The sequence below is a fragment of the Barbatula barbatula genome (genome assembly GCF_947034865.1).
Source record: "Barbatula barbatula genome assembly, chromosome: 14".
In the NCBI taxonomy this organism is placed as follows: Eukaryota; Metazoa; Chordata; class Actinopteri; order Cypriniformes; family Nemacheilidae; genus Barbatula; species Barbatula barbatula.
The window spans coordinates 13,174,277-13,197,636 of record NC_136777.1 but is presented as its reverse complement, the minus strand read 5'-3'; the positions used below and the strand labels follow the sequence as shown (position 1 = coordinate 13,197,636).

Genomic DNA, 23,360 nt, shown 5'->3' with positions numbered 1-23,360 from the left:
TAATTCCTGTTAAATAAAATCAATATCAACTCAATATAGATTGTTGGTTGAAATGTCAGTAAATTGAACTGTGAAAATGTAAAAGTAAATAAAAGCTGCAACCACTGCTCAGTGTGTGCATATACACCTGGGAAATTCACACCAGATACTATAACTTACATGAGAATATTTATCCCTTTTGGACTCATAGTTGGAAAAAGTCCTGTGACAATTTATTATAGAGCTTCTGTTTGCTGAGCAGCACAAAACAAAACCCTCCTGAAACTGAAAGAAGCCACTTCAGTTGTTCTATCATTTAATTCAACTTGCACATGAAAAACTGACCTTTTTATCAGAACTTGCAGTCAGTTAAAGGATCAGTCTAAAACGATATATCTTCAGGCAATCATTCATTAATACAGAGTGAAAAAGAGAGACAAGAAAGAGAGAGTAGAGAGAAAAATAGGTGGAGAGATTGCTTCATCTGTATAAAACCAGAGTATAAAAACGGGTGCCATAGAATTGTTGCTCTCTATGTATTCAGCGCAGCAATACGACTACATTGGGAGATGGCCACTGCAGGGAAGGTTCGTAAAGCTGTCTTTTGATCTCTTTTTATGTGTGCTGCGGGGCACTTAATGCATTTTAAATATTAACTATGTCTCTTTATACGCTGCATGGACATTGATAACATGGGTTCAAATTTACAATGCATAAAGGTCTAAAGAATTTCAATTCTGATTCTGTATAAATCTATTTATGGCAATTAAGATAGCAATGCCAAAGTTTTTATGGTTGTCTTAAGACTATTTTGCTTTAATAGTCTTACATAAAAACAGGTTAAACTGTTTTACAAGTTTAGCAGTCCATACTGTGTGTAGCCTATTGTAGATTTATACCGTGTGTATGAATATTTTCACCCGTTTTTTAACCTTTTAAATAGAAAAATTTAAAATTCCACATACATTGAATATATGTATATATGTAAGAAATAAATATGAAAAATGTATGAAAAATATTTAAAATATTATTTATAAAGTATATTGTAATTTTCATTGTAATTAAAAACTTTGAACCGCACCTAACCTATCAAAATGCATGGTGTGCATTGGGTTAATATTTAGCTGTGATTGTGAAATTGCAAATAGTTATGTCTCCATTGGCCAAAACCAAATAACTGGACAAGCTCCAAGTATAGCTGAGCAGATTACATGCAACTGCTCCCGGACACGGGTTACATAAACGTCTGAGTCAATCCCTAAACAGTCTATCCAAACAAAACACATCAAGTCAATATTCTTGCTTTAGGTGATTAAATGTCGGGCTGCTGTTGCCTGGGAGCCCAGTGCTCCCCTGGTGATGGAGGAAATAGAGGTGGCGCCACCACAGGAAGGAGAAATACGAATTAAGGTTTGAAACGTTGCATAGCTGTCACACTCAAGCCACTGATTCCAAATCACATATGTGTCAAAAGGATTTCCCTGTTTTGTAGGTTATAGCTACAGGTGTGTGTCACACTGATCTTTATCACCTGTTTGAGAGCCAGCAGAAGATGGGCTTCCCAACTGTGCTGGGTCACGAAGGGGCCGGTGTGGTGGAGAGTGTGGGGCCTGGAGTCACCGACTTCAAACCAGGTCACAAAAGAAAACTTGACTAATATGTTTGACTTATAAACCACGTTGCAAGATGTAAACACTGACCCAGCAGGACTTCCAGTTTTAATATTATAATCTTACATATATAATATTATAATATTATTATTGGGTTAAAAATGTTCGGTTCAAAACTTTGTGTAGTGTTAAAAAAATTATCCAGCTTTGATGTCTTCCACAGTGGTTTTTACTGACAGAAAAGTAATATAATGTCTTAAAAGTATGTTTGGCCTATACGTGAACTCAATCTTTTGATACAGATGTACTTCAAATTGACTCTAAGTACATTTGAAGGTATATTTCAAGTTAAGAATGCATGTATTTGTAAGCTTTTTTTTAAATTCAGGGTTATTTTCAACCATAGCTGTGTCAAAATTAAGGGACAAACCTAGCCGTTTGGTTAAAAAGACCCAGAAAATGGTTTATATGTAGTCCGACAATAGGTTAATTTTCAACCCAGCCGGTTGCTGTATTAAAAATATCTCAGCGTTTATTTGTGTAAAGTGCACAAATAATGATTAAATAATACTGTAAGAATGATGTTAAATTCTCCTAAAGACAACTTACTAGTAAACTTGCGGTATAAAAACTACTAAACTTTTGCTGAGAGAATACTTCAAGGTGTATATTGATAAAACAACTATAGGTATTAAATTGGTAAACTGTCTACTGGTACACTGCTATACAATAATATATTATTATAAATATACAATATACACCTTGTAAAGCATACTCACTTAAACTTTACTCCAGCATGCTTGATAAAATAAACTTGAACTTATTTTTGTAATACTGCACCATAGTGAGCTGTTGAGAATCACTCAAATGTGATATAAATGTGATTCATTTGTATTTTTGTATTGAATAGGTGATAAAGTCATTCCGCTCTTCATCTCTCAGTGTGGAGAATGCAGGTTCTGCAAGCATCCGAAAACAAACCATTGTGATCGCAACTGGTGAGACAAACAAGCGTAGTATGTGGAACGCTCACTTATTTTATTTTCTTCCTTTTTGCCAGCTTTCAAAGTTTGTTTATCTATCAGGTCAAGCAAGCGCTATGATGTGATGTCTGATCCCACCTCCCGGTTCACCTGCCGGGGTAAACCCATCCTGCAGTTCATGGGCACCAGTACCTTCTCCGAGTACACTGTCCTGAATCAGATCGCCGTGACAAAGATCCGCGATGATGCTCCGCTCAACCGCGTGTGTCTGCTCGCCTGTGGCATCTCTACTGGCTATGGAGCTGCTATCAATACAGCTGGAGTATGTATACAGTACACAGACACTCTTCACTTGTTCACATCGACTCCAGACATTGAGAAATTGCAGCATTGAGTTGTTGTGTGTGTTTGATAAGGTCACGCCAGGCTCAGTGTGTGCAGTTTTCGGGCTGGGTGCGGTAGGCCTCGCCGCCGTCATGGGATGTAAAAACGCAGGAGCCTCTCGGATCTTTGCTGTGGATATCAACGAACAAAAGTTTGAGAAGGCGAAGGTCTTCGGCGCCACTGATTTTGTGAATCCGAAAGCGTACGATAAACCAGTCAGCGTGGTGCTTGCAGAGATGACCAATGGAGGGGTGGACTTCTCCCTGGAGTGTGTGGGCAACACTGAAGTAATGGTATGAATGGATGCATGGATAAGGCGCATTTATGAATGTATTTGTAAGCTTTTGATTGTGAATGAGTATTTCTTTAATCACAGAGGAGTGCACTGGAGTCGTGTGTTAAAGGTTGGGGTGTGAGTGTTCTGGTCGGGTGGACTGATATGTCAGACTTTTCGGCAAGACCAATTCAGCTCATATCTGGAAAAACTTGGAAGGGTTCTCTGTTTGGAGGTAAGCAAGACCGGCCAATGTTTATTTTCATTTATTAAAAAGCTCTTTGTGTGTTTCATGTGTATGAAAAAGAGTAACCTTTGGGTTTTAAGGTTTTAAGAGCAAGGACAGCGTTCCAAAACTTGTTCATGACTACATGTCTGGCAAAATAAAGCTTGATGAGTTTATAACCCACAACATGAGTCTGGAGCAGGTCAATGATGCCATCAAACTTATGAAGACTGGAGAATGGTAAAAAATTTGTAAAACCTTGCATTATTTCCACCTTTTTGAAGTGTGTGTGTATATATATATTACTTATAAACGATGCAAAACTACTAAACTTTGTTTCCTATTTAACAGCATTCGGACCATCCTGAATATATCCAAATGAGAAGCAATCAAAATGAAGTAAAAGTGCTCATTGCCTTGTCCCTGTTTACAATGTGTAACAGCAAAGTTCAAAGATAATTTCTTTTACAGGACAATCTAGCCAACTGCTTTATAGAGTATGCCAATCTGCTTAGAAGAAAATGTTACATATCAGCAAATTTGAACAACTATGTTGCATTATAACCATGCATGTTTTACAGTATATCCACTTAGTATACACAGTTATCATTGGCATGTAAACGTTAATTTTTAACAAACAAAATACATTTTGAAAAGTCCTTCTGAAAACAGCAGGGAATCTTTTGCAATAAAAAATGAGCTTTTAAATCACTTGTGTTTTGGTGTAACAAATTTATGGTGGGACTGATTCTTCTGTGTCCTGCTCACATAACTTAGTGAGAATATTGGGACTCAGTCTACCCTGCTGCTCTAACTCATAGCCGGTCAACACGGCCAAGTTGTCATAAATACTTCATATTTTACAGCATTTGGCATTTAACAAGGTTTTATAATGCAACCCGAATTCCGGAAAAGTTAAATTTGAATAAAATGAAAACTAAAGGAATTTCAAATCACATGAGCCAATATTTTATTCACCATAGAACATAGATAACATAGCAAATGTTTAAACTGAGAAGTTTTCCACTTTTTTCCACTAAATTAGCTAATTTAAAATGTAATGCCTGCTACAGGTCTCAAAAAAGTTGGGACGGGGCAACAAATGGCTAAAAAAGCAAGCAGTTTAGAAAAGATTCAGCTGGGAGAACATCTAGACTAATAAAGTTAATTGATATCAGTTCTGTAACGTGACTAGGTATAAAAGGGATGACTTAGGGAAGTAAAGATGGGCAGAGGCTCACCAATCTGTGATAGACTGCGTAAAAAGATTGTGCAATACTTTAAAAACAATGTTACTCAACGTCAAATTGCAAAGGCTTTATCATCTACAGTGCATAACATCATCAAAAGATTCAGAGAAACTGGAGAAATCTCTGTGTGTAAGGGACGAAGCCGGAGACCTTGTCTGGATGCCCAAAGTCTTCGGGGCCTCAGATGACACTGCATCACTCATCGGCATGATCGTGTCAATGACATTACTAAATCGGCCCAGGAACACTTCCAGAAACCGTGCCATCAGCAGATGCCAACTAAAGCTCTATCATGCAAAAAGGAAGCCGTATGTGAACATTGTCCAGAAGTGCTGTCGTGTCCTGTGGGCCAAGGCTCATTTAAAAATGGACTATTTCAAAGTGGAATAGTGTTCTATGGTCAGACGAGTCCAAATTTGACATTCTTGTTGGAAATCACGGACGCAGTGTCTTCCGGCTAAAAAAGAGGGAGACCTTCCAGCGTGTTATCAGCGTTCAGTTCAAAAGACAGCATCTCTGATGGTATGGGTGTGCATAAGTGCATACGGTATGGGCAGCTTGCATGTTTTGGAAGGCTCTGTGAGAGCTGAAAGGTATATAAAGTTTTTAGAGCAACATATGCTTCCCTCAAAACGACATCTATTTCAGGGAAGGCCTTGTATACTTCAGCAGGACAATGCAAAACCACATACTGCAGCTATTACAACAGCATGGCTTCGTCGTCCAAAGAGTCTGGGTATTGAATTGGCCTGCCTGTAGTCCAGATCTTTCACCTTTAGAGAATATTTGGCACATCATTAAACGAAAAATACATCAAAGACGACCACGAACTCTTCAGCTGGAAACCTATAGGCAAGGCAAGAATGAGACCAAATTCCAGAAACTCATAGCCTCAATGCCCAGACGTCTTCAAACTGTTTTGAAAAGAGAAGATGCTACACCATCGTAAACATGCACCCGTCACAACTTTTTTGAGACCTGTAGCAGGCATTGCATTTTAAATTAGATAATTTAGTGGATAAAAATGTACAATTTCTCCATTTAAACATTTGCTATGTTCTATTGTGACTAAAATATTGGCTCATGTGATTTGAATTTCCTTTAGTTTTCAATTTAAAAAAACATCCCAACTTTTCTGGAATTCGGGTTGTATGTCTGACACTGCTTCTCCATTCAGTCCTAATTTGCAGACATTTTTTTTTAGATTCTTCACTGTTTTTGCATGTCTTTTGGCCACAGTCTTGCCTTTTCGTCAAGATTCAAAGAAAAACAAATGGAAAAAGATTGGTGGCAGGACTAACTGCAGACATTTATGATAGAAATGAATAAAGCCTTACATGCAGGTCACAACAGCAGCTATCAAAAAGCCATTCCTTACTTTACCTTGGGTTTTAATGGCATAGTTAAACATCAACCAATACAAGGGGTGCTACTACATCATCCGATACACTTTCACCTCTTTAGATAAGGGAAATAAGGTTTAAATAAGGTTTAATCTATGAATATTAGTTGCAGCGTAACCTTGGTTTATTTTGAAGTTTTACATTTATTACGTTTTCACAATTTAAGTTTTAACATTTGGTACTATAATAAACAAAGAATCATATTTTAATTACAATAAAAAAATAAACTTTTGCAGTTTATGATATCTTATTTTCTAACAAATATTAAGTAGTTGTACCAGTATTTTCTTTACTTTTGGTGTGCACATACTCTATCCACAGCATTTTATTAAACGTTTGGGATATTTTGATTATTCTTTCAGCTATAGGTGAATGTACAGGTGCTGGTCATATAATTAGAATATCATCAAAAAGTTGATTTATTTCACTAATTCCATTCAAGAAGAGAAACTTTTATATTATATTAATTCATTACACACAGACTGATATGGGGAACATGGGGAAGACTGCTGACTTGACAGTTGTCCAAAAGATGACCATTGACACCTTGCACAAGGAGGGCAAGACACAAAAGGTAATTGCAAAAGAGGCTGGCTGTTCACAGAGCTCTGTGTCCAAGTACATTAATAGAGAGGCGAAGGGAAGGAAAAGATGTGGTAAAAAAAAGTGCACAAGCAATAGGGGTAACCGCACCCTGGAGAGGATTGTGAAACTAACTGCTGGACTGCTTCTGAGTGGTCCAAAGTTGTTCTCTGATGAAAGTAAATGTTGCATTTCCTTTGGAATCAGGGTCCCAAAGTCTGGAGGAAGAGAGGAGAGGCACACAATCCACATTGCTTGATGTCCAGTGTAAAGTTTCCAGTCAGTGATGGTTTGGGGTGCCATGTCATCTGCTGGTGTTGGTCCACTGTGTTTTCTGAGGTCCAAGGTCAAGTGTACAAGGAAGTTTTAGAGCACTAAATGGTTCCTGCTGCTGACCAACTTTATGGAGATGCAGATTTCCTTTTCCAACAGGACTTGGCACCTGCACACAGTGCCAAAGCAACCAGTGCCTGGTTTAAGGACCATGGTATCCCTGTTCTTAATTGGCCAGCAAACACGCCTGACCTGAACACCATAGAAAATCTATGGGGTATTGTAAAGAGTAAGATGCGATATGCCAGACCCAACAATGCAGAAGAGGCCACTATCAGAGCAACCTGGGCTCTCATAACACCTGAGCAGTGCCACAGACTGATCGACTCCATGCCATGCCGCATTGCTGCAGTAATTCAGGCAAAAGAGGCCCAACTAAGTATTGAGTTCTGTACATGTTCATACTTTTCAGTTGGCCAAGATTTAAAAAATATATACTTTCTTATTATGGGTCTTAAGTAATACAAATTTTCTGAGATACTGTATTTGGGAGTTTCCTTAGTTTTCAGTTATAATAATAAAAATGAAAAGAAATAAACATTTGAAATATATCAGTCTGTGTGTAATGAATGAATATATAAATTAGTTTCACCTTTTTAACGGAATTAGTGAAATAAATAAACTTTTTGATGATATTCTAATTATATGACCAGCAACTGTATACACTCACCTAAAGGATAATTAGGAACACCTGTTTAATTTCTTATTAATGCAATTATCGTATCAACCAATCACATGGCAGTTGCTTCAATGCAGTTAGGGTTGTGGCGCTGGTCAAGACAATCTCCTGAACTCCAAACTGAACATCAGAATGGGAAAGAAAGGTGATTTAAGCAATTTGGAGCATGGCATGGCTGTTGGTGCCAGACGGGCCGCTCTGAGTATTTCACAATCTACTCAGTTACTGGGATTTTCACGCACAAACATTTCTAGGGTTTACAAAGAATGGTGTGAAAAGGGAAAAACATCCAGTATGCGGCAGTCCTGTGGGCGAAAATGCCTTGTTGATGCTAGAGGTCAGAGGAGAATGGGCCGACTTCCAAATAAAACAAATTCACCTGATTTAGCCATTAATAGACAACTCAGCATCTTTTTATTTTGATTGTTATTTAGCCCATATTTTTGTAAACATTTTTCTAAACTATTTTGAATTTAATTTGTACTTGACAAAAAACACGTCCCCCTCCCTATGTTTAACCCTTTTGTATAGGGTCTAATAAATGCATAAAATGCAAACCAAATAAATCATTAATATAAATAATTTAAAATATATATCTTTCCTTTGATTTTGTGTCATTGGTGACACAAACTAGCCAGTAGGAACTTACAAGGGGAATGGTCAACAAAGTAGATGCTCCATTCAAGCACACACATGGTGACTGTCCCTTTCCTAAATATAAGATAGACATTTTATTTAAAATGTCGGTTTTTGGCGTGGTTCTTTAAAAGCGTCATTGGTGTTGCTTTGGATTGTGTCGGTATGAAGGATATATCGGAAAAAATTTAGGTTTTATCGGAAAAATACATGTATTGAGTTTTGAGGTGACTTTGGAGAATTAGCCTTTCATGGGAATTTGTCACTGGAGCTACATCAACAATGACAGGAACTGTAAGCAAATAATTGAATAAGAAAACAGATTCAAGTTGCCCATTACTATTGGTAACAAATCTAATCATGCCAGTGAATAATAATAATAATAACAACATTTTAGGCATGAAAACTGAAAGTCGTATTTTGAGAATGACCAAATACTTAAACATGTTATGAAAAGGGTGGTACTTTAGTATTAAGTATGCACAGGTTTTGTTATTAGTTTTTTGCTATTTGTTCCGAAATAGAGGACAGAATAAAGGAGAAAATATACTTTTATTCAGCTTGAATACCGAAACACTGAAGATGATTCCATGAGATGCATTAAACAGACAGAGAGCATCAATGACGCAAGGCCTCTGCTTTTCAGCCTTCCTTTTATATGGGATTCTCTTCTCCTTATGTTGGATTTTATCACCAGAGACAAACAAAAATCATCTTTTCATTGACCAAGGACAACTGCAATGAGAACCTTTTCAGAGAAACTATCCCCCCTTTAACAAAGCAGAAAATAAACCATTGTATTTAACCAAATGTTCACCTCTGGGTGCTGTAGAGAAAACACGACTGATTTAAGAGGACCTTATGAACGCCGACAAAAACAGTTTTACAATGTTCATTGTCACGAGGCACTCTAACTGTGATTATATCTGTTCTGATATCAGTAGGAGAGCCTCCAGTGTTTTACTATTTATATTCTATTACTCGTTGCATCTCAAACTCCAATGGCTTACCAAAAAAAACTAAAATAACCGTACACTGCAACGAGCCAGCCATACAAACACACTGAAGCAAAATGAGACGGCAGAGTCCACACAGCTGACACTCTGACTCAAACACACAGGGGTGCACACACACACAAAAGCACTCACACAGATAACTCGGCATCCCATGTAGACAGAGTAACAGAGTTAAAGGCCAGCGCCTTTTCTCAGATCCAAGCTGAATTAATGTGACTGTCAGATGACACATTCAGAAGTATACAAATCTCCATCTCCTGCCCAAAACCGCTGACACGGCCACAGTGCCAATCATCTCCAGCCCAACAGAGAACCACAGTGTGATTGGCTGATCGGTGATATGGGGCGGAGCTGTTGTATCCTATCTCCACTGCAGAATAGGGCTGATACGACCCCACCATCCTACATTTGGGACAGGAAGTGAGCGTTGCCGTTATCCTCCAGTCGACGTGTGAGGATTTCGCAGCCGGTCTCAGTCACGAGGAGCGTGTGTTCGAACTGGGCCGAACGTTTTCCGTCGCGAGTGACTGCCGTCCAACCATCTGGCCACGTCTCGTCCTGCCAGCCACCTGCACAGAGAACTTTTGTTTTACATACAATAAGATTTAAAGATTCAAGTAAAGAATTTGGTGATTAGTCTCTAACCTTCGCAGATCATGGGCTCAATAGTGAACACATGGCCAGGCTTCATCACTCCTACTGCTTTATTCTCTGTGCAAATATAAACAACATATACAATTCAGATCTGTCCAGGGGACACAAAATCTGCTTTACGAGAGTTTGCAATTTCTCCAGCTCTGATTACATCACGATGTGTATCATTCAGATTGCTTTTCTCTGACAGGATGTCGGTTTCTGTAAATACACTTACTGGCATAGTGCGGTACATTGGGTGCAGTGTGAAACAGTTTGTGAATGCCATGGCCACAGTAGCTCCGGACCACAGAGAAGCCATTAGCCTGCGCATGTTTTTGAATGATGTTCCCCAGTTCACGATAGCGGATACCAGGCTTCACTAGATATAAAAACAACAAGCCTCCTTAACACAGATATTCCACTAAAAGCTATGTACGATTCATGTAACAATGGCTGTTTTTGTCTGTTGAGACAATTTACACTCTCATTGAAATGTGTAGCGCTTGTTTGCAATAACGTTTGACCTCACCTGAGTCGATGGCTTGCATTAGACATTCATAAGTGGTCTGAACCAATCTCTTGGCTTCCTCGTCCACCTCACCCACAAAAAAGGTTTCATTCAGATCTCCATGGTAACTATTGTGGTAAACCGTTATGTCAACTGCAGAAAAACACAAATGCAAGTGTGTTTATTTCAGTCTGAATGCTCGCGTTTGCATTTGTTGTTACTTATAAAGTGTTATGTCTGGCAGAGGTTTCACAGAGGACTGAATTTCTTTCACGAGCTGTCGGCAGAAATCGACAGTCTTACAGTAGCTGTTAATTTGTAATGTGTGAAACACATTCTCAGGTCACTGTAGAGTTGTGTGGCTTGCATGTTCCCATGTATCAGTTATCTTGAATTGTATGAATCAATAAAGATTTGATTTGATAACTACAATGATAAACTTCATTGTGCATACACATTTATTGCATTAATTAAAAGAGGCACATTTTAAGGAAATCACATTTTAATGCTTATGAAACAAAGTCACTTCTAGCTGCCATGAGTACAGTTAAAAATATAATTTGATTGAAATATAATATAAATAGCTGTTTTAAAGCAGCACTAAGGGTGTAAATGTTTTAACGCGGATAAATCTGCACGTGTATGGTGATACTTACTGTTAAGTATGTCCCCATCCTGTAGGGGGCGACGGTCAGGTATTCCATGACAGATGACTTCATTGACGGAGGTACAGCAGGACTTGGGAAAGTTGTAGTAGTTCAGAGGCGATGGGTAACAATTCCTAGCTGTACACGCCTTCATCAATAAACAGGAGGAATGTTAAAAAGCATTAAAAAGGTGCAACTTTGGACTTTTTTTAAAATGGTGAGCTTTGGACTTCAGCACAAACCATCAGATTAAAAAACGCTTATCAAATTTTCTTTCTGATTGTCTTATAAAGTAAAATCATTAACACTTTCTGTGTTAATTCTAAGCGCATATAATATTTAAACAGGAGGATGCGAAGATGAAAAGATGAAGCTTTACCAAATGCACTGCATGGTCGATCTCCTCCGTTGTCACCCCAGATTTCACCATCATGGCAGCAATGTCCAGCACTTCTCGAGCCAGCTAGAAAAAACAAACAGTCATCTCTGCAACAGAGCATAACTCTTCTGTGTTTTTGCTTACGACAGTGTTCTCAGTTGTAAATGTATTCACATAAATATTTGGAAATCTGATGAACGCAACCGTGTCTCTCAGCAGGAAAGCATCCCCTGCCGACGAGCAGAAAAAACTTCTAGCAAGTGTGATATTATCACTCTCAGTTGGTGAGCTGGAATCTTGGATGCTTCTTCAAAAGCTGAATGTGCCATTGTCCGGCTTGGATCTCATCTAATCTTTTCATAAACACATCACTAATACTAACTGATGTCCATGATGATTATGTACTCAATATTTCATCTGGTTTCTCCTTCACTCAAATGACATAAATAATGTGAGGGTGGAACGATAGAACAGATATCTGCGGCAGTGCAGCTGGTGGATATAATTTCTATAGCAAAATGACAAATCATAATCATGCACATTCAGAGGATGAAATCACACCATGAATTACAATTTAATCTATTTACATTTGCATTATACTTCTATTCAGATTTTGGCCAGCTTGATTTTGATTTACTGCCAAAAAAGCATAACAGAAAATCAGTACGAAATCACTGGCAGTCATTAGTTAGACACGCCTGATCCATTATTAATGCACAGATGCGGATGAGATTCCCATACCCGACAGTCCCATTTCAAAACAGAGTTATTTCGAGTCACTTACAACTTCACAAGGAACACTGATCAAGCATCATCTACCTTTATTTGACAACTTCATTATTTAGCCTATATCTGGATGTGGAGCAGGATCTGGAATTAGACAAGATTTTGGAAGGTTATGGTGTTGGTTTACCTTGCTGACAACTCTCATGCCCTCAATCTCTTCCGCATCAAGGGTCTTTATCTGAGATGTCCCCTTCATGGACTGTTCTGACTCAGACATCCCTATAAACAAATACAAATATGTGAATGCATGGTCAAATATATAGATACGCACACATTCCCACATAAGCATTTCACTACCACTATTTTGACTAACTATTTCAACAACAGCACGATCTTCAGTCAGCAAATGAGCGCATCACAATCACCTCTGACACTCACATACAAACACAAACACACATATGATCACTGATCCACTGAGCACTATTGACATGACAGTTTGGCATGGTGTATCCACAGACACGTCCAGCTGGGTCTGGGTGGTATGACGCAGAAATGAGATTTTGCGTATACTGATGCTATAAATAACTCTATATTTTGGACTATCGAATGATATTATTTGGACCAACAATGAAAAGAAACCAGAACAAAAAAAACATTCTTGTTTGCCAAATCCAAATAGTGATTTAAAAAACTTGATAGCAAAATGGATTTCTGTGGAGTGTAGGCCTGTGTTATGTTCACGATTTGAAACTATAAAATAAAACAATTTATTGACTCCCAAACTGACATTTTATCATTTCTATACAATACTTTTATCTTTTTTTATTTTATTGCACACATACTAAGAAACAGGGCTTATCGAGATAATCATTATAATAATTAATACACATTTATATATATATATTATAAGAACTTAGCTTCTATCAAATCATATTTTTCCAAATAAAAGTATTAATCGATCAGCACAAAGATTTTATTACGAATGTTTCGTCACATCGTCCACCCCTAGCTCCAGCTGAGCGAACCACATCAGCCATGCAGAAACAGACAGAGCCATGCCATTACAGACACACACACAGAAAAACACACTCGCACGCCCACTGCGGAGTGAAACGCTCCATGTGGTACTGTAAAAACAAGAGCTGGAAACACGAGGGGAGCGGCGGGGCTTCGTACCTGCCAACAACCCAACCTCTGCAGCTGCACAGAGCGAGAGAGAGGCTTCAGACGCACGCCGCACAAGCCTGACCCCACACACACACAAGGGACTTGTGGACCCTCACACACACGCTTCACTAAACTTAATGACGCTCTTAAAGACATCCAGACTCTCTCATCACTCTGTATGTGAAAGCCGAGGCTTAAGGGACTAAAGGATGAGTTAATAACAGGAATGAGAGGCTGTAACTATAAGGAGGAGCCTAACGGTAACTCATCACAACCATAATGGTTTTACTTACAGGAAGAGTCTGCAGCATTAGTGGATGAGGGACAAATAAACATTTACTCACAAAATACAGTGTTTCACAAAGAGACGCCTCTACAGTATAGGAAGAGAAATAAATGTACATGTGGGTTAATGATATTGAGGCTGTGTACGAAATCTCAATTTGTTCTCAAAGACAGTGATCGAGTATCTCTCTTTGAAGTGTTGTTGCATCATGAACAGCAACAACATGTTTGTATGGAACAATTTGTATGGATGTCACAGCATTAGATACAAAATATCACTCAAAGTAAGTAGGGCTGTGCGATATACCTAGAATTTGATCCTCATTTTAATGATAGTCGATGTACATCTCAAAATATATATTTTTTATAGCATTTTTGCTCTACAATAATTTAAAAGATGGTTTAACCCACTTTAAAAAGTATGTGTTGGAAAGATCATTTAAAATGTTAAGTGCAAAAACGCAGTACAAAAAAATTGTAACATTGATGTAATTGAGTAAAATTGACAATTGGTGCAGACTTTAGCACATGTAATTATATACCTTCAGCACAAATATCTTGATAATACCTTGTTTTCAATATAGGCCTATCACACTAAAAACATATACTCATGTGTTTTTTATTAGCCATATTTAAACAACTGGTCCTGGGTGATGTGCTGTCTGAAGTCAGTTCCTGGAGACACGTGTACATCCTCTGTCTAAATGCATAACTGCGGGGAACTTGTCAGATCAGTCGTGTAGTTGTTGTAGGGTAAATAAACAGTGTTCGAATTGTGTCAAAGCTCTGGAGGGGTCCCCTAACCAGCCCCCCCCACAAAAGAAATCACATGATAGTTTGGATCACAGTAATTTGGTTGGAGCGAGTGAGGGAGAGGATGCATCAATGTCAATAGTGGTTGTCTGTGCAGTGCAGCAAAACCAGCCAGTCACCACATATAGAAGTGTATGAACGATTTAAACTTGATAATGATAATGTAGATCAAGTATATGAAAATAATCCATATACACCAATGCAGAATAAGAAAACTAATCTCATCCCTTTGAGCGAGAGCAGATGGGTACCCTTCTCGTCAAAGTCGGAGGTCATGTTTGCAGAAGTTGAGTTTTAAGATCATCTACAGACATCTTTGTCTGTACATATCTTCATTGAACAATGTGGTGAATTTGCATACATGGATATTTTCAGATAAAAATGACATTTTAATTTGCGTCTTATCAAATTTCAACGGTTAATAGTGTGTTGTTTTAGCGTAAAAATGTGACCAAAAAAATATTTGGGGCTTTTAGTTGTCTAGTGTTAATAAAAAACCAGGGGACCCCAAGTTAAATATTTTAGACTTCATGAGGTGTCCCTTAAGGCTATTGTGGGTCCGGGAACACCCCAGCTCCCCCTCAATTTGAACCCTGTAAATAAATGACTAACATATGAAAAAATGAAATTCAGTGGGAAGAAAGTAAACAAAATAAAGTATGTCTATGTCCCACAAATTTACTGAACCTCTGAAAACCAGTTCACATTCATACATTATTAAGTGTGGTTTAATTGTGGACATATATTTTAAGGCCACTGTATGTAACTCCCTGTGGTAACATTCTAATGCTTACAAATATAAAAATATGTTTTAAAGTATGCGTGACAAACTTGTGCGCCGTCCGCGTCGACAGGCAATGACCCCTAGGTGTCAGTGTTCACGCACGTGTCGCTTGTGTAACCAAGACAAGAGCCGAAGCAGAAGCAGCTCATTTGAGAAGCATTAGCAGTGATAAGGGCAAGTAAACAGTCACTTTTGATGCAGCTTGAGATGTTAAATACGGAAGAACAAACAATTGACTAAGATAATTCCTTCCGAAATGCGTTTAAGTAAACATGTTGCAATGACTGAGTTTTCTGACCTGAGGGAGGGGTTTTAAACAGATCAATCACAGTGCTTGTGGTCCACGTAGAGTCGACGCATCGTTACGTTTTTGGAGAGGTTCACGTCTGGCTACGCAGCCTACGTCAACAGAGCCTACGGCGTAGCTGATTTTGCCACAAATTTAACATTTAGATTGAAAATTACAAAGACAAAAATCTTACTGGCAAGGATGAATTGTTCACCACAATACTAGCAATGTACATTTTTATTTGATATATTATGGTATTAGAGGCACACGAATAGAACGCAAATCTTACAGGTTTATCTTGGGAATGTTCACTTGTGGTTATTTTCGGTTAGCAGGTGTGCACTGTTGCAGGAAACATGTCTCTATTGAAAGAATCTAACGGCTGATGAGATTTATTAATTTAAGAGCGAATATACGTCAGTGCTCCAGAAAAAGGGTGAAAAGACCACAGGCATATTTTAACACAGTAAATATGGCAGTCGGTCAGATTGGTGCAGTGACCCAGATGGAGGGCATGGCAAGATAGACAGCCTGAGAGAGACACACGTGTTTGACTCTAGCAGTTTGCGTACAGTTTACGCAGAAGTAAATGTCTTACCCAACGGATGATCTGCATAGTCTGGTCTCTGAATGTAGCTGGGAACAAGCCGCATTGGTGTCTAAAACAAAAGAAAGAGAACATCGAACCAATCGAACATTTAAAGCATTGATCGGTTTTGCTCCGAATCAGGTCGGTATGAACGAACTGAAAATGCATCATCAACGCTATCAGACTGACTCTTAAAAACTATTTCAACGACAACATTTTACTGATTTCCAGCAGATAATGCCGCTGACTAATCGAGTCTGTTTTAAATGATGTCATAATGACAGACACCCCTTCTTGCGGTAACTCACGCATGTGCGCGTGTGCTTTGTCATTACCAGTGGATAGTGGGGTCGCAGTTTGCCAGTGTATCTGTAGCCAGGCCATGGGTCTGTGTTGATTTCCTTCTCCACACAGTTCTTGCCATCATCTTTTATTTGATCTTCCTCTGTAGAAACAAGGCAGACATTGACGACGGAACTGTGCAGATTTTCACAAAATACATACGCAATTTAGTAATGAAACTCGATGGCAGGGAAACACGTACTTGCTTTTTTGTGGAGCACTTTATGGGTGGCCCAGCTGCCCTTGAAACACTCCTGAAAACATACAAGAACTCGAGCTGTCACTCAAGCAACACGAAGACGACAAGAAACAAGTTTTCGTTTTATGTAGAAATAAACCACATCAATTTACATATTGCGTTATACCACATATGGTGCGGTATAAAAGGATTTCTTATAAGCGCGACTAACAATGCTGCACTTATTAAAGGCACTTGTCAAATGTTATTTACAGACATGTCAAATCCAATACAGTTGTCTTGGCAGCATCATCATCATGATGTCACTCTTCAATCTCTCAACAACAATGACAGCAGATCATGCCTTGCATCAGATGCTTGGGTCTAAACACCTAGTGAGCTTGCTACCCGTACAGATCAACACAGGGTGTAACGTTAGTGGGCAGCACAGTGTCTTGAGACAACCTCAGCAGATCTGATCATGAGAATGAAGAGACGCTCCCCTACAGACTGCACACATACAGTAAACGACAAACCTTCATGCGCAGCACCAGATGATAAAGACGACCTTTCGGATACATGTCCTCTGTTTTTATTTCACTTTAACGAGCCTGGAAATAAAACCACCGAAGGTTATTCAGTACTGAACGATCTGTCAACTGAACCGTTCAGCGCGCGGCCACGTTGAGCTGCAGTCATTTAAAGCGCCTAAAAACACAAGAAAACAGCTCGCAGAAACAGCATTTTGACCTGATGTGATAAGAGTAAACATCTCAGGCAATTGTGTCGTCCTTAATATCCACATGCACAAAGCTCCACGGAACCGTCGAAGCTGACATTGAGCTGTAACAGTGCCTCTTCGTGATATGTAACGGCTAGCTGGCTAATGCTGGAGCTCGTTCTCGTAGGCCGGTAGCGTGACACGCGCTGCTAATCCGAAAAGCTTCGGACGTTTGCGAGGCGTTAAGAGTTTCACCTGAGAGCAGAAGTATGAGCCTTGAATCCCGAGTTTGATGCAGGTGGGACACTGGAGTTTGGCTTCACTGCAGCAACCTTCCGTCTCACACTCCCGTGTCTCCACCGCCGCCATGCTGCTGTGTCGGACCGAGAGACGGAGAGAGAGAAATACGGGGAGACAGCAGTCATCTGAGATCATCAGAGGGAGGGACCCACTCCGCCACTATCATACGAATAGCTGTTAAATGTGCCCTTTTGGATAATTTCCCATTCATTTTGACAACACAGTTGACTATGACAAAGAGAAAACTGTGAATTGCAATATATTTTATTTGGTGAAGTTTGATTCAATTTTATTTATATTGCGCTTTGCACAACGTGCATTGTTGCAAAGCAGCTTTGCAGGGGGGGGGAAGACAAACAGAAAAGGTAAAACACAGGACAGCGTGGTGGAACAAGCAAGATCATTCTAGCAAATAATAGAAGTCTCCCGGTGAGCAACCCAACAAGGCCCTGTGGCGAGGATCCCAAACTCCAATGATGAATAAATGGAGAAAAAACACTCGGGAGAAACCAGACTCAGCAGGGAGGGCCAGATCCCCTCAGACGTGTCACCGCTGCACTCGGTGACTTTGATAGTAATGTTTATGAGAAATAGGGAGAGCTTATTAGTTAGTACATTTTATTTGTTGAAACGGTCTAATTTTGTGATCGATATCAGACAACAGAGGAACGTTACAAGCAGGGAAAATAGTAATGGTATAATGTCCCTGAGTGCAGCTTTAACTTCAGACTGCTGTCATGTGATGTAAGTTTAGCATTAAATACTTCGTATTATAAATGTAGCGTTAATGTGACAAGTAGTCCATCTTTGCTCTTGGGTGGTGATGGAATTGGGAGCTGGGATGGTCAGTCATTCCGAAGGGTCGCGCAGGATTTTCAGATGTAGCTGCCTTAATTTTAGGGATGGGCATAATCTCTCTCTACCTTGGGATGGGCATCCCGAGGCAGGGGAAGAAGAAAGAGAATAGTTAGCGTAGCTGTGGTTAGTTAATTTTTTATGTTATTTGGCATACTATGCATTAAGTGAACGCTTGGCTGAAAAGATGTGTCTTTAATCTAGATTTAAATCGGGAGAGTGTGCCTGACCCTCAAATAGTATCGGGAAGGCTATTCCAGAGTTTAGGTTCTACGTATGAGAAGCTAAATTTATCTTGCTATATGAGATTAAACACTTTTTATTGTAGTTTTTGTATATTATTATAATTCTAGTGCTTACTTCAGATTTTTTGGAGTCGACATTTAAAAAAAAATTCCCAAAACTTTTAGGTCAACATCTTTTCATTGGTGATTATTTGATTGCAATGAACAGGAACGTTTTCAACGTTTTAATTTGAGTAAACTAAAATAACCTTAATAGTAACTCAAACATTTTTTTTGTCCAAACTAAAATTTACCAATTGAAGTATTTTTAAAAACTTGATCCATCTTCTCATTTTTTACAGTTAATCTATTTATCCTGATAATGGTTTGCCGTTCCATAATATAAACACCACTATGAACCATCAGCAGCTTGGTGTTTAACAGTCAGTATTGATGTGCACTTTACCCGAGTAATCTGAACTAATCCGTTTATTGTTTAATCTGGTGTTTGGGAATGGCATGTTTTTGCACACACACACGTGGCCCATCTCTCCTGAACAATAGTGTTTGAGATACTTCATGCATAACAATGAATCCATTTCTACTTGCTGAACTCATTTTGTTTTTGGCTTTGGTTGGCTGTGCACAGAATCCAGTGTGCCCGTCTTTATGCACGTGTGTTTTTCGCGGTCGAAGCAATAGCAAGGAACTCAGGTACAGTCCGTTTTTTGTTTTCGGTTGTTTTTACATCCACACACTTTCTCTTCTCTTGTTTTAATGTCCTTTAAAAGAGGTCACCAATGAAGTGTGGGGCAGACAAGCATTTTAATAAACTTGTTTGTTTCATCCTTATGGCTGTCACCATGTGCATTCAACAGTTTATTCAGCTAATTTATTCATTTTTAATAGAGAAAAAAGTGTGAACAGATGCTTGTAGCGGTCACGTAGACTTGTATTTTATTTTAATGAGGTAGCTGCTTACAAATAACCTTAATTTATTTGTCTATTTATTTGTTTTCTCTGTCTTTCTTATTAGAACTGTGCTTTGTAAGAACCCAGCCTTAACTGCCATTCCACTAGATCTCCCAAGTGATACGGTCAAGTTTCGTCTGGAACGCACGTCTGTGTCAAGGATATTTAGAGGTGCTTTCTCTGCTATGCCAGAACTTCATTATTTGTGGCTCACATATAACTCCATCACTGTTATACATCCAAGGAGTTTTACGAACCTGCCTTTCCTTCACGAGTTACGATTGGATGGCAACCTTCTGTCCACCTTCCCCTGGGAGGGACTTAGGGACGTACCACGCCTCCGAACCCTTGGATTGCACAATAACCGCCTGGCACGAATCCCACCCATGGCTGCGCGTTACCTAGGCAACATCACTTATCTGGACCTCTCGAGCAACAGGCTGAACACGCTGCCTAATGTTCTGATCGCTCTCTGGCCGCTCGTCTCGCTCAGCGATACAACTCAACCCCAGTGCCCTGTGGTTTTAGGTGAAACATGCAGAGCTGAAAACATACCAGACGTTTTTAGTTAGACAGTATATGATCATAACGTTTTTTATAGAATTACTGACAAGAATGCAAATGCAAGTCACTGATAACAAAAAGGAAATGATTACCAAGGCAACTGAAACAAAATGAAGTCATTAATGTCTTATGGTAATAAAATATTATTAAATAAGCCAGATAAATACCTTATCTGGCTGGTTTACACAGAAACACTGATGTTATCTCTGTGGGATTTGAGAATCTTCGGTCATTATATGCCTCGCCGGCATTAAGTCTCCAGTGAAAACCATTGCTCCAGCATACGTTACGTAACCATGCACACCTCCGAGGATTCAATGTGCCAGACAGGCCTTTTCTCAAATGTGTCAATACATGTCTCTCTTTCTGTCACCTTATCTCTCAGGTCTACAGGATAACCCGTGGGTGTGTGACTGCAGGCTTGCCTCCTTGCTTGATATTAGCAAGGCACCGGAGTCTTCCATGGCACTGCTGGATCGGTTCCTAACATGTAGTGGACCGCCGGGCCTCGCCGGAGTTCCCTTTCAAACCGTGGAGCTCTCTCGTTGCCGTAGGCCATATGTGGTAACCTCTAGCACAAAGATCACAGCTCTGCTGGGGAGCAATGTTCTGCTTCGCTGTGACGCTACGGGACATCCCACCCCCACGCTTATGTGGTTCAAATCTGCCAGACCAAATCATTATAACACAGGTATAACACACTTATGTGGTACATTTTTAAACACACAGCGAGGTAACTGTAGTTTACTAAAACGAAACTATTAAAACATTTCTGTTATATGTGCCTGAATATTATTTGAAAATACAATGTCTCAACAAAACTATAATAACCTTGACAACAGTTTATTATATGAGACATGATTTGACTTTTGCACATTGGACTAAATCTGTTGGGATCATATGCTGAGTTGGTTAAAGGGAAAAATGAAAATTCTATTACGAATTACTCAACTTCAAGTTTTTCCAAACCTGTATAAATTCTATTGAACAAAGATATTTGGAACAATGTTAGGAACTGGAAAAATATTTTTTATTGAAAATTTGTATCCTTTATTTAGACATTAACACTCCACTTTATCTTTTCTTTAAATGTTTTTTACTTTAAGGCTGTTGTAAGCAGTTTCAGAGCAGCATGGAAACTGAAAGACTGCCTAGAAAACTCTCCAGCTGTAAGTTCCCATGGGTCACACATAAAATAATTAACTTTAATGTACTTTGTGCCTATCCTTTACTTTTAAAAATGTTGCTGTTGGACTGAACTTTGTAACCAAATAAATCCTAGTCGCATACATCTGTCTCCTTTGATTTCACGTACGATCGCTTTTATTTCCTGCAGATGTCCAAGACTCTTCTCGCGTGGGAATCCGCTGGTTAGCTGTCACTCTTAATGGTGTATCCTATAAAGATGCAGGAGAGTATCGATGCAGAGCACAAAACATGGCAGGGATATCAGAGGCCGTTGTCAGTCTGGATGTGGTGGGCTTAATGTCCAACAGTAAATAGCCTCAAAATAGCCCGCAAACTACTCATAGAAGAACCCAACCAATCAAGTCTCAGTGTATCCGTTACCTTAAAACATAACTGGGCCTCATTCAGCCTTAAAGAAACTGATAAACATCCCTAAAATGAAGAGAGATAAGATTATTTTTAATGACCACCAGGTGGCAGCATTGAGCCAAAGAACGTTCACCAAAATCAACTAGTTCATTTAGCTCACTTTATATTGTTTTACCAAATACTGCAGTTGTACATCATGTAGCCTACTACAGAAAATGAAAGTTATATGTAAGGAATCGGTTTTATTACAGTCTCAGATGTTTTCTGACATGTGACATTCTGTCATCATTTACTGTATACACTCCAAATCTGTATACATTTCACAAAGGAAGATATTTGGCAGTTAGCAACTGACATATTGGGACATCATTGACTACCATAGTAGAAAAAGCATTGCATAGTTTTTTTATTTGTTCTGTTGAACACAAAATACGATATTTTGAGGACTGTAGAAAAAAGCAAACAGTTCTGGGGCACTTTTGACTACCATTAATATTGTTCCTACTATGGGGCAAAGATTATTATTTTGCTGACTTAAGTTTATAGTCTGTTAAATAATATCCTGATTATAGTGTGATAAATTGAGTGTTGGATTTTATGAGGCTCTGACACTTACCCGTCTGTACTCAGACTCCCAGATGAGGAATTTACAGCACCAACATTTCCCGATCTTGCTCACCACCTCTTGCAGACTGATGAAAACAAATCAATGAAAATGTCAGATTTATCAGATTGGATCTTTCATGTCCACATTGCCGCTCTGCTGTAAAGATTCAACAACTGATATGAACACACCGTTCCTGTGAAGTATGTTATAATATACCTTATTTGTGTGTTTTCAATGGCAAAGTTTGTTCGATTTTCAAACTCCCACCTGCTTGTCATCCACTCATTGTTACATGAGCCTCAGATTACCAAACGTGATTACCGTTCATCATATTTTGAAAGTTGCTTATAGGGGGTTTCAAAAAAGATCTTTATTGATTTCATTTTTATTTTCAATTTCTTTTTTCAAATATGCGTTTGAATGTTTTGATGTCCTAAGTTATTTGAAATAAAAAAATTTATTTTGACCAGGGGTGAGTTGCTGTAGTTTATAAACATACGTTGAAATTGCTTAACTTACTTTGATGAGTTAATGTAAAAACATGTAAAAGTGTAAAATAGTAAGTTGAAATAACTTGTAAAGCCAAAACCAATTTGTTACAGTAAAATTGTGTTGATTAAATGACACCTTGGTTAAAAGTAAAAATTACCCAGAATTCTGAGACACTTTTTACTGACAGCATTAATTCCACTATAAAAACGTAAATGTTCAAATTAAATCAAATAGGCTTTACGTGTCACTTGAATTTAAATTATAAATCAGTTTTCAAGTCAGTTTAATCAAATTTGAATTCATGTGACTTGTAAAGCCAATTGGATTTAAACTTAAAGTCAGCTTGAACAACTTTTTAATGTTCTATTAC

At 38.7% G+C, this 23,360-nt stretch overlaps 3 protein-coding genes across 4 annotated transcripts; 2 read left to right on the top strand and 1 right to left on the bottom strand.

Moving 5' to 3' along the window:
- Positions 1-242: 242 nt before the first annotated feature.
- LOC306903840 (alcohol dehydrogenase 1-like) lies at positions 243-4,167 on the top strand. Its single transcript, XM_079473362.1, has 9 exons — positions 243-566; positions 1,288-1,389; positions 1,472-1,613; positions 2,500-2,587; positions 2,675-2,894; positions 2,989-3,249; positions 3,333-3,465; positions 3,558-3,696; positions 3,808-4,167. The coding sequence occupies exons 1-9, from the start codon at positions 549-551 to the stop codon at positions 3,836-3,838; spliced, it is 1,134 nt and encodes a 377-aa protein (XP_079329488.1). The 5' UTR covers positions 243-548; the 3' UTR covers positions 3,839-4,167.
- Positions 4,168-8,858: 4,691 nt separating this feature from the next.
- Positions 8,859-17,869, bottom strand: metap1 (methionyl aminopeptidase 1). 2 transcript variants are annotated; one of them, XM_079472297.1, is made up of 12 exons: positions 17,675-17,809; positions 17,235-17,309; positions 16,723-16,774; positions 16,514-16,623; positions 16,188-16,248; positions 12,439-12,530; positions 11,526-11,609; positions 11,156-11,294; positions 10,521-10,652; positions 10,227-10,370; positions 10,001-10,066; positions 8,874-9,924 (listed from the first exon to the last, which is right to left on the bottom strand). In XM_079472297.1, the coding sequence occupies exons 2-12, from the start codon at positions 17,277-17,279 to the stop codon at positions 9,758-9,760; spliced, it is 1,092 nt and encodes a 363-aa protein (XP_079328423.1). In that variant the 5' UTR covers positions 17,280-17,309; positions 17,675-17,809; the 3' UTR covers positions 8,874-9,757. The 2 variants fall into 2 exon arrangements, with proteins under 2 accessions (XP_079328422.1, XP_079328423.1); XM_079472296.1 differs by lacking the exon at positions 17,235-17,309 and having other exon boundaries at positions 8,859-9,924; positions 17,675-17,869.
- Positions 17,870-19,286: 1,417 nt separating this feature from the next.
- lrit3b (leucine-rich repeat, immunoglobulin-like and transmembrane domains 3b) lies at positions 19,287-23,132 on the top strand. The gene is made up of 5 exons (XM_079472291.1): positions 19,287-19,512; positions 19,835-20,298; positions 20,720-21,025; positions 21,441-21,503; positions 21,671-23,132. The coding sequence occupies exons 1-5, from the start codon at positions 19,388-19,390 to the stop codon at positions 21,835-21,837; spliced, it is 1,125 nt and encodes a 374-aa protein (XP_079328417.1). The 5' UTR covers positions 19,287-19,387; the 3' UTR covers positions 21,838-23,132.
- Positions 23,133-23,360: the final 228 nt, after the last annotated feature.